This window comes from Rhinopithecus bieti, unplaced genomic scaffold (assembly GCF_001698545.2).
Source record: "Rhinopithecus bieti isolate Rb0 unplaced genomic scaffold, ASM169854v2 scaffold_9581, whole genome shotgun sequence".
Taxonomy (NCBI): Eukaryota; Metazoa; Chordata; class Mammalia; order Primates; family Cercopithecidae; genus Rhinopithecus; species Rhinopithecus bieti.
In genome coordinates, this window is record NW_016806413.1 from 3,115,138 (window position 1) to 3,130,990 (window position 15,853).

The 15,853-nt window shown below is 41.1% G+C and overlaps 2 protein-coding genes across 3 annotated transcripts in view; both read left to right on the forward strand.

Moving 5' to 3' along the window:
* The window catches only part of ANO10 (anoctamin 10), a 262,387-nt gene that overhangs the window by 115,595 nt on the left and 130,939 nt on the right, over positions 1-15,853 (forward strand). The window lies entirely within an intron of this gene.
* Positions 11,040-11,827, forward strand: LOC108532328 (60S ribosomal protein L18a-like). Its single transcript, XM_017876326.1, has 2 exons — positions 11,040-11,333; positions 11,792-11,827. The coding sequence occupies exons 1-2, from the start codon at positions 11,040-11,042 to the stop codon at positions 11,825-11,827; spliced, it is 330 nt and encodes a 109-aa protein (XP_017731815.1).

A 15,853-nucleotide genomic window follows, 5' to 3' on the forward strand; every position in this document is an offset into this window, starting at 1 on the left:
AAAAAAAAAAAAAAAAAAAAAAAAAAAAATCTAGTGGTACATTAACCAGCATATTATGCTTACATTTTGTATGTAGCACAGGAGTGATGACAAAAAAAAAATCTAAAGAAGTTTTAAAAGAGTCCTTCAAATTAGAATTCTAGGTAATAAGAACACTTTGTGTAATTGTTTAATTGGCAGTATTTTTTTTTTCTTGGTGGTGAATGAGAGAATGGTATGTCTTATGGTGTCTTACAGTTTATGATATCCTAGATAGTTGAAAGAAGGTAATAGTGGGAAGTGTGGTTTGCCTGCATTTCTGACTGTCTTCTCTAGCACCCAGTTTTTGCACTGCTGCTGATCCTGGCTTCTGTGCCTTGCAAATGCCCTCTTCTCCTGCTCAGTACTCCTCCTGTCGGCCTACTTCCTCTACTTCCTTTGATGCCCAATCTGAGACAGACTTCCTCTGCCAAGCCCTCCCTAGTAAACATTTCCCCATCTAGAGCATTCAGTATACTTCTATGGAGGTATATCATTTGAACTGTACACTTGACTGTATATGGCTGTGGAAATGTTTTATATTTGTTTCATGACTGGGTTCTGCAACTGTAAAAGATTGTAAACTCTTTGTGATGGGGTCTCTGTACCCTATCACAAGTATCATTTGAGAAGTACTTGTGGAGTTTATTTTCACTCTGCATTTGCCTGTGCCATTGTTAGAAATTTGAAGACACATGTGAAAAACAAGGACAAACACTTTAACTGCCCCCTCTCTAGTGATTTCTCTACATGAGCTCTGCAACTCTGGTGGAGAAGGCTCAACGTAATCCCCTGGTTTTGGTGTGATTTTAGCTTCTTCCTCAGTATTCACCACCACCTCAGGTAATCAGGTCTGGGGACTTACCCCAGTGCCCACGCACCACAGCCTCAAGACTGTTGCATTGCAAAACCATTTGACAATGAATTGTGTATGTGTGTTTACCTTATATGCATATAGCAAGGATTAAATTATTTTGTAGCACTGAGTACAAGAAATGTTATATCTTATTTTTCTGAATTTTATTCCCCTCCTGCCCCATCTGCTGAAAAGGACAGTCCCATTCATGTTTTGACTGCTCTTTGCTTCTCTCTGGGGATGTGCACGAATAAGAAGGAGGATTATATTTTTTGAAAAACAAAGGACAGCATCAGTAAATCTCAGCTATAGTAAGCTGCATAGTCCAGACTACAAAGTAGAGGGAAGGGAATGGCTGGTTTCCTCCGTGCCAAGCTTTGCACTTGGGATCTTTTACGCAGGCTTTGAAAGCCACGGGAGGTGGTGTTTATTCCCCACTCTTCCCTCAACATGCCATCCCATCAGAGTTTCTGTTACTTTCTAGGACATGCTGGGGGCAAATCTCTCCTACTGACACAATTGGTAGGTAACACTGCCATCAGGGATTGTCCTCCCAGGTTAGGTCACATCTGCTCTACTGCACAGTTCTTCCCTCAATCAGCTGGATTTTGCAGAGGTGGAGGGCAGTTGGCTTGCCCGCTGGGTACCATCCATCTTCTGGAGAGGCATTAGAAGTATCCAAGGCCAGAACAGCCAGTGGCTTCCCAAGAAGTGGGCAGGAAAACTCCCACTGTCTCTTTGCTGTACCTGCCAACAGCCAGTCAGTGGCTAAACCAAGCATCAAGTCTTATCCTGCTGCACATAGACACTTTGCAGTGCAGAACAAGGTTTCAGTGTTTCATGCTTTTCTAAAAAATACATGAACAGAAAATTTGATGCTACTTACATCCTTTTAAAATAATTACCAGATTAATGCTTGATTCACAGCTGAGAATTTATTCTGATAGGGACACAGTATATGAGTCATTCCACATAAGAAGTACAGAGATGATGCAACAGAATTACAATTAAGCATCACTATTAGGATACATTCGTAATTTCCACTTTCAGATCTTTTAAGTCTATGTTTAGAGTAGCTCAATTTGTACTGGCTTTTCCTTTCATATATCACAGCAAAACAGTATCAAAAATATTGCATTTGAGGTGAATTAATAGAAATACAGAATATAAATATATTCATATAAATATGTAAATATATATCACAGAAATATACAAATCCCCCTCCATGCTGCTACCCTCCCCCATGAAAACCACAGGCATAGGAAGGTTCTGTAGGAGGGCAGAGGGCATCTGGGAGGTGGTAGGGGTGCCTGCTTTCCTTTACTCCAGGGACTTAGGCTCCGCAGGATGTCTGTCTTAGGAACAGCATCACAAAGATTCAGTAGGGTGGATTCTTTAACTAGCCTTAGATCCACCCTGCTGAGGGAACACAAGCCTGAAAGGGAGGCCCTTTCTCTTCTTTTCTGGGACTAGAGTTTTCTGCAATCAGGAAAAAACAGAGCAGAAGGAGTATGTGCTGTTTGCCAAAGGTTGAAACCCTGAAGACAGTTCTCCCAAAGAAAGAGGAGGTAAAAGAAGCATGTAAGGAGACAGGGTTATGTGACTAGGGGATACTTTTCTTTGTTTTGTGAACTATTAAGGTTTTCTATCTTTTCTCTTTAATATGAAAGCATTACTTGCTTATTGCAACCAGATAAAGACTATAGATATTTCCTTCTGTGTACACGCTGACTTTTGTGTGCTAGATAGGTTTGCATTTGCCTCCTGTGGGGTGAGGGAGTAGGAATTACTCACACATTTACCCTCCAGTAGGTTTATTGTCTGCACTTAATTCAAAATCACAAAAATTTTTGAAATGTGACAGAATAAGAAAAAGTGCTCACATATGTACTCTTCATCCCATCTACCAAAGAAAATTCTGCAATTGCTAGCCCAGTCCTATCTCCTACCTCCGTACTGCCAAGTAGGGTTGTTCTTTGTCTTTAAGGATGCAACATATGAAGATAGGAAATTCCATAGCTGGGGGAGGACATGGCCTAAATCACTGTACATCTGCAGGAACAGGAAGGAGCTTACATCACTGTACATCTCCAGAACAGGGAGGAGAAAGGGAGAAGAGAAGAAAAACCAGAGCAGGATTTGAATTTTGGTTTGGGCTTGGTTTAGTTGGTTGCTCTGGTTCAGGGGTGGAGGACAAAGAAGAAGCTTCATAGTGGTGAAGTGTGGAGAAAACTGGTGGGAACAAAGGGGGAGACGTGGTAAGTACCATGCAAAAAATGTGAATAAAGAATAGAATAACCAGCTTGGGCAACATGGCGAAACCCTGTCTCTGCCCCTGCTCCCCTCCGCGCCCCCCCAAAAAAATGTAAATCAGCAATATATGGTGGCATGCCGCTGTAGTCCCAAGTAGTCAGGAGGCTGAGGTAGGAGGATTGCTTGAGCTTGGAAGATGGAGGTTGCAGTGAGCCGAGATCGTGCCACTGCGCTCAAGCCTGGGTGACAGAGCTCAAGCTGGCCTCAAAAAAAAGAATAGAATTGTTCTTAAATTAGGTTTTGGTTTCTGATCTGTGCTTCTGAAATTTGACACTCCTTAGGGATAGACCACTAGGGAACCATGTTTGTCATGGCTACAGTGGGGTTGCATATGTCAATATATACAGGTAAATAAATATATACCTTGCTCTTTGTAATGGCTACAGAATATTCCACAAGGTCCAGCTTTTCTCCTGTCAGTAGGCATTCTGATTGTTTTCCAATATTTTGAGTTACCGGCAATGTAACTTTTCTATACACATACCCTTTTTCAATAGAGTATATATTCCTAAAACCAGGATTGCTGGATCAGAGAGTAGGCACTATTTTTTATAGGTACAGTGAGATCATTTCCAAAAGTGTCCTGATAAGTTATTTATGACAGCCCAATTTTCATATACCTTACTGCCTACTTGCTCTTAAAAATAATTTTTCCCAAATTGGATAGGCAAAATGTTGTCTGAGGTGGCATTAGGTTCAATTTCCTGACCAGCAGTGAGAAAGAAAACTTTTTTATTATGTTGAATGGCCACTTGCCATGCCTTATCTGTGAAGTTGCCGACACATGACTTAAGCTCATTTTTCCTTTGAGTGTGGTTTATCTTCTTCTTGTGAATTTGCAGCAATTTTGTATTTTAAGTATATTAACTCTTTGGTCACATGTTACAAATATTTTCTCCTATTGTTTAGTATTTTCATTTTGTCTCTGGCATATATTACATACATACTTTTTTCCATTTTTATATAACTCAAGTGTGTATTTTTCTTTGTTTCTCCTGGTTTCTTGTTATGCTTAAGACTTCCAAATAATCCTCAGAATTTCTTGGAGGAGTTTTGAATTTTGTTTGCTATGTGTCTTATTTACATTTAGATATTGCATTAATTTCAAAATTACTCTTTTTCATTATTTTTGTTTCGAAGTAGGAGTCCAACTTCGTATTTTCCAAAGGAATAGTCATTTATATAATTTATTAAACTATCTTTTCCAGTAACCTAAAGTACACTTTTATCACATGTATTTTGAGATTATTTTCTGTTTCACTGACCTTTTGTCTGTTTTGAGCCAATTCATATTGTTTTGATTATAGTTGTTATAGTAAGTTTTAGTATTTGATAGGGCGAAATTGTTCCTAAAATTTTCCTACTACAATTTTCCCTAGAAATTTGTTGGTAATTCTTTTACATTTACTTTTCTATGTAAACTTTAAACTTATTTAGTTCAGCTTCAACAAAATTCATTAGGCTCTGACTGAAATTCTGTTAAATTTGTATGTGAATTTTGGAAGGAGTAACACTTTTGTGATGAGTTTATCCTCCTAAAAACGTATTCACTGTCTCTGTCAGTCGTTTATTATGTATACTTCAATAAAATTTTATAGTTCTTTCGTATAAGCTCTGTGCTCTCCTTGTTTTTCATTGGTAATTCATTGCATTTATTTCTCTTGTAAATAGTATTTTCTAATCAATCTTCATTTTAACTAGTTATTACTACTATAAAGAAGAACTTTTGAAAATATATCCCATAACTACTAAGCCCTCTTATTAGTTATAATTGGTTGTTAGTTTTTCTTGGGTTCCTACTCATAGCTGCAAATAAGGATCATGTTTTCTTTTTTCTGCTAATACTCATACTATTTATTCATTCTATTTTTTATTTTTTGAGATGGAGTTTCGCTTTTGTTGCCTAGGCTAGAGTGTGATGGCATGATCTCAGCTCACTGCAACCTCCGCCTCCTGGGTTCAAGCAATCTGCTGCCTCAGCCACCTGAGTAGCTGGGATTACAGGTGCTTGCCACCATGCCCAGCTAATGTTGTATTTGTAGTAGAGACAGTGTTTCACCATGTTGGCCAGGCTGGTCTTGAACCCCTGATTTCAGGTGATCCGCCCGCCTCAACCTCCCAAAGTGCTGAGATTACAGGCATGAGCCACCATGTCTGGCCACTTACACTATTTATTTTATGTCTTCTCTTATGGCATTAGCTAGGGCTCAAAACAATATTGCAAACATCTCTGTCTTAGTCTTGACTTGAATAGTAATGGCCTTATTATTTCACCCTTTAATAAAGTGTTTGCAGGCAAGGAGTGGTGGCTTGTGTCTGAAATACCAGCACTTTGGGAAGTAGAAGTGGGAGGATTGCTTAAAGCCAGGAGTTCAAGACTAGCCTGGACAACAAAGCAAGACCCTGTCTCTGTGAAAAATTTAAAAATTAGCCTAGTATGGTCGTATGTGCCTGTAGTACTAGCTACTCAGGAGGCTGAGGCAGGAGGATCACTTGAATCCAGGAGTTTGAGATTACAGTGAGCTGTGATCATGCTACTACACTCCAGCCTGGGCAACGGAATGAGACTTGTCTCTTAATAATAATAATGAGTTGTTTGCTGTAGGTTTGTAGTAAGTGATTTTTATTTAAGTATATTTTTCTAAAACTTCTATTTTAGGTCGTTTGCTGTTTATTTATTTTAATTGGGAGTAACTATTGAATTGTATAGCAAGTGCTTTTTTAACCTTTATTATTATTTTTTTAACCTTAAATTATTTTTTATTGTGTTTCTTACCTCATTCAAGAGCTAATGGTCCTTTTTTGTGGAAATGCGGAAGCCTGTTTAGTTGCTATTATTTTAAATAATTTCAATAAATAAATGGCATATTAAATAAATTGTCTGATGTCCTAAAGGATAGGCGTTATCAACTATTTGAAGCATGAATTTATTTATTTATTTTTTTTTTAAATTATACTTTAAGTTCTGGGTTACATGTGCAGAACGTGCAGTTTTGTTACATAGGTATACACATGCCATGGTGGTTTGCTGCACCCATCAACTCATCACCTACATTTGGTATTTCTCCTAATGTTATCCCTCCCCTAGCCCCCCATGCCTCACACGCTCTAGTGTGTGATGTCCCCCTCCCTGTGTCCATGTGTTCTCATTGTTCAACTCTGACTTATCAGTGAGAACATGTGGTGTTTGGTTTTCTGATCTTGTGATAGTTTGCTGAGAATGATGGTTTCCATTCCCTGGAAAGGACATGAACTCTTCCTTTTTTATGGCTGCGTAGTATTCCTTGGTGTATATGTGCCACATTTTCTTCATCCATTCTATCGTTGATGGACATTTGGGTTGGTTCCAAGTCTTTGCGGTTGTTATTGGTGCCACAGTAAACATACATATGCACATGTCTTTATAGTAGAATGATTTATAATCTTTTGGGTATATACCCAGTAATGGGATTTCTGGGTCAAGTGGCATTTCTAGTTCTAGATCCTTGAGGAATCGCCACACTGTCTTCCATAGTGATTGAACTAATTTACACTCCCACCAACAGTGTAAAAGTGTTCCCATTTTTCCACAACCTCTCCAGCATCTCGTTTCCTGACTTTTTAATGATCGTCATTCTAACTGGCATGAGATAGTAGCTCATTATGGTTTTCATTTGCATTTCTCTAATGACCCGTGATGATGAGCATTTTTTCTTATGTCTGTTGGCTGCATAAATGTCTTCTTTCGAGAAGTGTCTGTTCATATCCTTTGCCCATTTTTTGATGGGGTTGTTTGGTTTGTTCTTGTAAATTTGTTTAAGTTCTTTATAGATTCTAGATATTAGCCCTTTGTCAGATGGGAAGGTTGCAAAAATTTTCTCCCATTCTGTAGGTTGCCTGTTCACTCTGGTGGTAGTTTCTTTTGCTGTGCAGAAGCTCTTTAGTTTAATTAGATCCCATTTGTCAATTTTGGCTTTTGTTGCCATTGCTTTTGGTGTTTTACACATGAAGTCTTTGCCCATGCCGATGTCCTGAATGGTACTGGCCAGGTTTCCTTCTAGGATTTTTATGGTCCTAGGTCTTAAGTTTAAGTCTTTGATCCATCTTGAGTTGATTTTTGCATAATGTGTAAGGAAGGGGCCCAGTTGCAGTTTTCTGCGTATGGCTAGCAGTTTTCTCAACACCATTTATTAAATAGGGAATCTTTTCCCCATTGCTTGTGTGTGTCAGGTTTGTCAAAGATCAGATGGTGGTAGATGTGTGGTGTTATTTCGGAGGCCTCTGGTTTTTTCTGAGGCGTTCTGGTTTTTGGAATTTTCAGCCTTTCTGCTGTGATTTCTCCCCATATTTGTGGTTTTATCTACCTTTGGTCTTTGATGCTGGTGAGCTCAGTTGGAAATGCAGAAATCACCCGTCTTCTGCTTNGTTTTACACATGAAGTCTTTGCCCATGCCGATGTCCTGAATGGTACTGGCCAGGTTTCCTTCTAGGATTTTATGGTCCTAGGTCTTAAGTTTAAGTCTTTGATCCATCTTGAGTTGATTTTGCATAATGTGTAAGGAAGGGGCCCAGTTGCAGTTTTCTGCGTATGGCTAGCAGTTTTCTCAACACCATTTATTAAATAGGGAATCTTTTCCCCATTGCTTGTGTGTGTCAGGTTTGTCAAAGATCAGATGGTGGTAGATGTGTGGTGTTATTTCGGAGGCCTCTGGTTTTTTCTGAGGCGTTCTGGTTTTGGAATTTTCAGCCTTTCTGCTGTGATTTCTCCCCATATTTGTGGTTTTATCTACCTTTGGTCTTTGATGCTGGTGAGCTCAGTTGGAAATGCAGAAATCACCCGTCTTCTGCTTTGATCTTGCTGGGAGCTGTAGACCGGAGCTGTTCCTATTCGGCCACCTTCCAACCTTTATGTTTTATTGTATGGTTATCTTTTCACTTAAAAACATAATAAATTATGTTGGTAGTTTTGCTAATGTTAAGCCATCTCTGCATTCCTGGAATAAACCATGTTATATTATTATATTATATTCCGTATATTTTTCTGTTAATTTGTTACTGGTGGTGAATCCATGTAGGTTTGCAGCAACTTCAGTTCTGGCCTCCTCAGAAGGATTTGACCAAGGTGTAAGGCAGAAGGAGAGACTGAGGCAAGTTTTAGAACAGGACTGAAAGTTTATTTAAAAGCTTTAGAGTGTGAATGAGAGGAAGTAAAGTCCACTTGGAAGAGGGCCAAGCAGGTGACTTGTGAGATGAAGTGTGCAGTTTGACCTTTGACTTAGGGTTGTTTGTTGTTTTTCTTGGAGATAGAGTCTTACTGTATCTCCCATGTTGGAGTGCAATGGCGCAATCTCGGCTCATTGAAGCCTCCGCCTCCCTGGTTCAAGTGATTCTCATGCCGCAGGCTCCTGAGAAGCTGGGATTACAGGCACCTGCCACTATGCCTGGCTAATTTTTGCATTTTTAGTAGAGATGGGGTTTTGTCATGTTGGCCAGGCTGGTCTCGAACTTCTGACTTCAAGTCATCTCCCCGCCTCAGCCTCCCAAACTGCTGGGTGTACAGGCAAGAGCCACCGTGCATGGCCTGACTTAGGGTTTTGTATGTTGACATACTTCCAGGGTCTTGGATTCCTTCTGATTCTTCCCTTGAGGTGGGATGTCCACATGCACAGTAGCCTACTAGTGCTTGGGAGATGAGCATGCACAGTGTGTTTACTGGAGTTGTACACATGCTCACTTGAGGTCCTTACCAGTCAGATGTCCCTGGAAGGTCCTATACCATTTAAACCCCGCCCCCCTGCCATTCTGCCTCTTAATATGCATGCCTGAGCCCACTTGTCCAACTCCTGAGATCTTATCGGGAAACTGCTGCTCACCAGTTTCAGGTGTTCTCTATGTATTAGGAGACTGCCTTTCTCTGGCACCGGCTGTGATCAATTATTATTTTAGAAAGAGAGTCAGCAACCGCCTGACCATCACCTGATGGTCATCTCACATTCCAGGTGTGTGTGTGTGTGTATGCGTGCTGGGAGCACCTTCCTGTCCTGCTTATGCCTGACTAGCTACCTACTGTAACAAATTCACTTCTGGGTTCTGTTTGCCAGTACTTGATTTAGAATCTTTGCATCAATATTTATAAGTGAAATTGGTTTCTGTTTTTCTTTATCATACTTTGGTATTAAGTGTGTTCTAGCTTCTTAGAATGAATTAGGGGGAGCCTTCCATCGTTTTCTAGGGTCTGGACCAGTTCGAGTACATATTAAATATCTGTTCTGTGATGATGCGTACTGCCCAATATTAATAAAGGTGTGGAGTATTACTGAGTTTTTAATCTTCACTATTATGATCTTAAAATATGACCTTGTTTTAAAAGGAGTCCTCTAAAATACTTTTCTTCTCCCCTTCCAAGTTGCCGGGTTTTGGTTATCTCATTGTTTTGCTTTTATTTCACTTAGTGTTTAGATAAAAGTTTTAAATTTCACATTTTTAGGCTGGAAACTTATTGCAACAGGAGGGAATATTTAGAGAGGAGAGGAACACACACATCATGCAAGACTTTTGTTGTGGCGTAGTTGGAGATCTGAGAAGGGGAAGGAAACTGGATTTATCAGAAAGAAAGAGGCCAGGGCTAGATGTCAAAGCCTGACTGCAGCCCTGATTCCTGTAAGCTGAGTGACTTTACGCAAGCCTTCTCTGACTTCAGGCTGTTTTTCCGTCATCCATGTATCACGTTGAGAACAGCCTAATGGAATTGCTGTGAGGATCAGAAGAAATAATATTCAAGGACTTCTGAACCCTTAAGGCATTATTTGGTGCAAAGGGTACTGTTACAGGCTTATTCTTTTCAAGTGATTCCTTATAACAGAATACTTCTTCAGTGAAAGGAGATTTTAATTTGTAAATGTTTAGGTAGTTGTTGATTTTTGTAAGATAGTCGTTTTGGTTTTATTTTTACATCAGGGCCTCTAATGGTCATGAGATTAAAAACAGGTTTTAAATTTCACCCGTTTTTTTTCACCAGGGAAAGAGACTGTTGTGTAGCAAACGAGTCTTCTAGCTCAAAGAAAAGAGAAATATATGTTTTTTTCTGGCGTGCAATTTCAATATCAGTTAATTGAACTACATGTTCTGAGCACCTGAAATGAAAAATAATACGAGTTCATTCTGTCAAACTGTGTAATCTCCTAGTCTTATTGTGAAAACTTGCTGCATCCTCTTGTGCCCCTTGTGTCTTCCTTCACTGTTCACTCTAAGGGCCAAAGGAGAGTTTTCCCCTTGGCCCTGTAAAGGTTCACTGAAAAATCAACTTACAAAAAGCAGATGAATAGGGGAAAAGGCAGATTTATTTAACATGCATACATGGGAGCTTTCAGAATGAAGATCCAACCCCTCAATAAGGTACAGAAGCTTATATACCACCTTGAGGTTATAAAAAGAACGCAGGCTCAGAGTGTGGCCCAAAACAGGTTTTAATGGCATGACAGGTTATAGGGGAGAGAAAAAAGGAGGCTTGGCTAGCAAAAGTGGCCTTGTTATGTGGATGAAGCCTTATAGCTAGAACCCCTAGAGAGAATGGATAGTAAACATGTCTTTTCAGACTTGTAAAGGTGTCAGACTCAATCTCTCCCAGATCTGTGAAAGGCCTAGAAAGGGAAGGCCTGGCTGCATTAATGGAGATTCTCTACAGATGCAAATTACCCCGACAAGAGACAGCTTTACAAGGCCACTTCTGTCTGCTGGCCCTGTGGCAGCCATTTCAAAATGTGTCAAAGAAATATACTTTGGGGTAAAATATTTTTATTTTCTTCAAGTGCAATTACCCATAAAGACATAAACTGTACCTTTTGCCGGTGGCAGCGAGCACGGAGAGGATGCCATGAAGGCCTTGGGCACACTACGAGAGTGCAAGGTGGTGGGTGGCTGCCCGCCCACCCCCAAATGCCACACACCGCCCCTCTACCGCATGCGAATCTTTGCGCCTAATGATGTCATCACCAAGACCTGCTTCTGGTACTTCCTATCTCAGTTAAAGAAGATGAAGAAGTCTTCAGGGGAGATTGTCTACTGTGGGCAGGTGTTTGAGAAGTCCCCTTTGTGGGTGAAGAACTTCGGCATCTGGCTGTGCTATGTCTCCCGTAGCGGCACCCACAACATGTACCGGGTGTTTCACGTGTCCGTGTGAAGAGATCACCAAACAAGTTTTGTGTGAGCAACATGGCTGTTTATTTCACCTGGGTGCAGGCGGGCTGAGTCCGAAAAAGGAGTCAGCAAAGGGTAGTGGGATTATCATTGGTTCTTATAGGATAGGCGGTGAAGTTAAGAGCAATGTTTTGGGGGCAGGGGGTGAAGCTCACCAAGTACGTTCTCAAGGGTGGGGAGAATTACAAAGAAACTACTTAAGGGTGGGGGAGATTATAAAGAACCTTCTTAAGGGTGGGGGAAATTACAAAGTACATCGATCTGTTAGGGTGGGGCAGAAACAAATCACAACAGTGGACTGTCATCAGTTAAGCTGTTTTCACTTCTGTGGATCTTCAGTTGCTTCAGACCATCTGGATGTACATGTGCAGGTCACAGGGAATTTGATGGCTTAGCTCGGGCTCAGAGGCCTGACACCGGGAATACCAGGACCCGACCACCGCGGGCGCTGTCATCCAGTACTAGAGAGACAGGCGCCCGGCACCGCGCCCGGGCCCACTCCATCCAGATCATGAAGGTGGAGGAGATCGCAGCCAGTAAGTGCCACCGGCCGGCCATCAAGCCACAATTCCAAGATAAAGTTCCTGCTACCCGACCCTGTCCTGCGCCGTCAGCACTAGCCACGCTTCACCACAGGAGGCCCAACATTTTAGGTTCAGGGCCTTCGCCCGGGTGTGCCCCAGATAAACTCAGGAACGCCCCGGTGCAAAAAAAGAAAGAAATAAAAAAGACATAAACTGTAAATACTTAGACAATTGGTCGTGCGTGTTGACGGAGAACACGGCCTCCACCTCCATGATGTAAACCAAAATAAAATCTTAAGTCCCCAGCCAACTGAATGGACCCTATCTTGGCCAGGAAGGCCTCAGAGAAAACTGAAAACTATGTTTTGGCCATGATGGGAAGGGAGGTTAGACATACCTCGTTATACCCTTTCCCTTTCGGAGTTGGGCACAACTGACTAGCATTAACATTGAAATAGAGATTATTAGACTGATAAAACAGACACTTTGTTGCCACAAAGAGTGGCACATAAGGTAGCAAATTCCAACCTGATTCTGGTATAGCATCACATGACAGCCGACTCTGAAGGAAATAAAATATTTTACCCCAAAATATATTTCTTTGATATATTTTGAAATGGCCCTGCAAAACTGTTTCCTGTGGGGGGAATTTGCATCTGTAGAAATATCTCCATTAATGCGGCCAGGCCTTCCCCTTCTAGGTCTTTCTGGGATCTAGGAGAGATTAAATGAATTTGTTACCTTTAAGATCTGAAAAGAGACATTTACCTTCTATGATCTCTGAAAGCTGCTACCTGGAGGCTTCATCTGCATAACAAGAACCTTGGTCTGGCTGGGCCTGTAGCTCACACCTGTAATCCCACACTTTGGGAGGCTGAGGTGGGCAGATCGCTTGAGCCCAGGAGATTGATACCAGTCTGGGCAACATGGTTAAACCCCATCTTTACAAACAAACAAAAAACCCAGTCACGGTGGTGTGTGCCTGCAGCCCTAGCTTACTCGAGAGGCTGAGGTGGGAGGATCATTGAGTCTGGGAGGTTGAGGCTGCAGCGAGTTGTGATTGCACCACTGCACTCCAGCCTGGGCAATTGAATGAGACCCTGTATCAAATAATAATAGCAAAGAACCTTGGTGTCCACAGCCCCCTTTAACTTAACTCAGGCATTTCTTTTGTCTTTAAACAAAGCTTAATTATTTCAATCAATTGCTAATCAGAAAATATTGGAATCCACCTGTGACCTGTCAGCCTGTGCTTCAAGGTATCCTACCTCTTTAGGTTGAACCAATGTATACCTTCCATGGATTGATTTATGTTTTTGCCTGTAACTTCTGTCTCCCTAAAATGTATAAAACCAAACTGTAACCTAACCACCTCAGGCACACTGTTTCAGGACATCTTGAAACTGAACACTGGGCCATGGTCACTCATATTGGCTCAGTATAAACATCTTGAGATATTTTACAGAGTTTTGTTTTTCTGTTAACACTTATCAATCACGTGGATAGTATTGGCTTATGAATCTTTGAGCAATGTGAGAGGCAATTGATTTTAGTTTTTTGTGTCTATTGCATGGTTAGGAACCAGACCGAGTGTATGTGTTACCCCAGAGGCATCAACATGAACTGTTACTTTTGAATCTATTTCTAGCAGCTTGGCTCTTCTGATGAGATACCATTTTACAATGCAAATGGAAATAACAAAAAACACACCACCTGAAGACAAAAATTGTAAAGTCATCAAAACTCTATAAAAATGTCCCATTACTAAACTTATGAGTAAAAGGTTTAAGGTCTGGAAGCAGATTTTTTTTACTCTTGCCACAGTTACCCAGGAAGTCATTATTTCCACAGGAAATAAACGAAGAGACATTTTCTTAAAAACAAATGATCATCTTGTTGAATTCCTGCTTTGTGGCATTTGATGCTGATCATCCTTCCATGTCCCAGAGCACAGGAAGCTTATAGCATAAAATCATTAGTTAGAGAAGACATAATTAATTCTTAAACATGACCAAAAATTGAATCTTTTAAGAGACAAATTTAATAAACATTCTCTTTCTTTACCATCCATGGCCTATTTCATGGATTGCCTACCTATTACCAGTTTCTCCTGGAGAATGACCCTCCTCCCTCAGCTGACTGCAAGGGTACAGCTTTGCTCCTGGTGCGGACTGTGTCCCCATCCCTGCCCTGTTCCCTGCCCAGTGGTGAGCACATGAGCACCCAGCCTAGGCTCCACCCTGCAGCCCATCCTTGCAAGGTTTGAAATTGCCACAAAGAGTAGTCTGTCTTGGTCTGGCTACTCTCCCAGATTGGAGGGATGTGAGATTAGGAGCTATTGCCTAAGGCCTTTTTGATCACACAGTCTGGGACTCAGAGAGAGCCCCTCAGAAGCTGGAGAGAAGTAGAAGTAGAAACTCAGCAGAGAAGAGGCTTCAGGGTCATGCCTGGCCATCTTTGACTATTGAAAAGTTAGTGTGTTTGCCTGGGTATGGTGTTTTGGGGGCCATAACTGTGTTGGGAGCAGTTCCTAGGGGCAGAGTTTGTTCACAGTTCACATAGCCGGTCTCACACTGGGGAGCAGGTGGCATATCAGATGATTGTTCAGGGGCTTCCAATCCTGAGATCCCATGGTTCTCTAAAGGCATGCCAATGAAAAGAGTCAACCTCTATGAAATATTTGAAGAGACTTATTCTGAGCCAAATATGAGTGACCAATGGCTCGTGACACAGCCTCAGGAGATCCCGAGAACATGTGCCAAGGTGATTGGGCTACAACTTGGTTTTATACATTATAGGGAGACATAAGACATCAATTGGCCGGGCGCGGTGGCTCACACCTGTAATCCCAGCACTTTGGGGGCCCGAGGTGGGCAGATCATGAGGTCAGGAGATCAAGACCATCCTGGCTAACACAGTGAAACCCTGTCTCTACTAAAAATACAAACCATTAGCCAGGGGTGGTGGCACACACCTGTCCCAGCTACTCGGGAGGCTGAGGCAGGAGAATTGCTTAAACCCAGGAGGCAAAGGTTGCAGTGAGCCAAGATCATGCCATTGCACTCCAGCCTGGGCGACAAGAGCAAGACTCCAAAAAAAAAAAAGATCAATCAATCAATCAATACATACAAGATGTACACTGGTTTGGTCCAAAAGGTTCACCGAGGTTCAGGCACTGTGGACTGTCATTTTAGTGTGATTTGGAAAGCCTCTGGCTTCCAGGTTATAGGTAGATTAAAAGATTTTCTGATTGGCAATTGGTTGAAAGAGTTATTATCTAAAAACATGAAAATCAACAGAAGGGAATGTCTGGGTTAAGATAAGTGATGGTTGAGACCAAGGTTTTATCATGCAGATGAAGCCTCCAGATAGTGGGCTTCAGAAATAATAGATTGTAAATGTTTCCTATCATTTCTGTCAGTCTTAAGGTCTCTGTTTTGATGTTAATGCTGGTCATCTGGGCCTGAATTCCAAAGGGAGGAGGGTATAATGAGGCATGTTCAACCCCCCATGTCCCATCATGGCCTGAACTAGTTTTCAGGTTAGCTTTGGAATGCCCTTGGCTGAGTGAAGGACCTTCAAGTCAGATGGGGAGCTTAGAATTTTATTTTTGGTTTATAGGCACAAATTGAGTATCCGTCTTAGTACCTGCCATAATTTAAAAACTACATTTTACTCATTTTTTTCACTTAGAGTTGACCAAGAAAATTCAGCTTTTTTATCTAATCATATTTTGTTTTTATGAAAGTGATACATATAAATAATTTTAAAGGTCAAATATTCCTTTAAGAGTAATCTCATAAGAATGGGTCTCTGCCTTGTCCCAATTTCCTAGAGTATATGACTCAAATTTTTAGCCCTTTTCTGCTGTTTACCTCTATATTTCTAAATACTGTTTTTCAGTTTTATTGACTCTCAACTATAAAATATGAATGTCTTTGTGTTCCATCCTGCCAGTGTAGTTTCA

Bases quoted from the DNA above. Each gene is read 5' to 3' on its own strand.
- LOC108532328 (XM_017876326.1), top strand. From the start codon at position 11,040: ATGAAGGCCTTGGGCACACTACGAGAGTGCAAGGTGGTGGGTGGCTGC. The intron at 11,334-11,791 runs GTGTCCGTGTGA...CGGGAATACCAG, and splicing joins ACATGTACCGGGTGTTTCAC to GACCCGACCACCGCGGGCGC.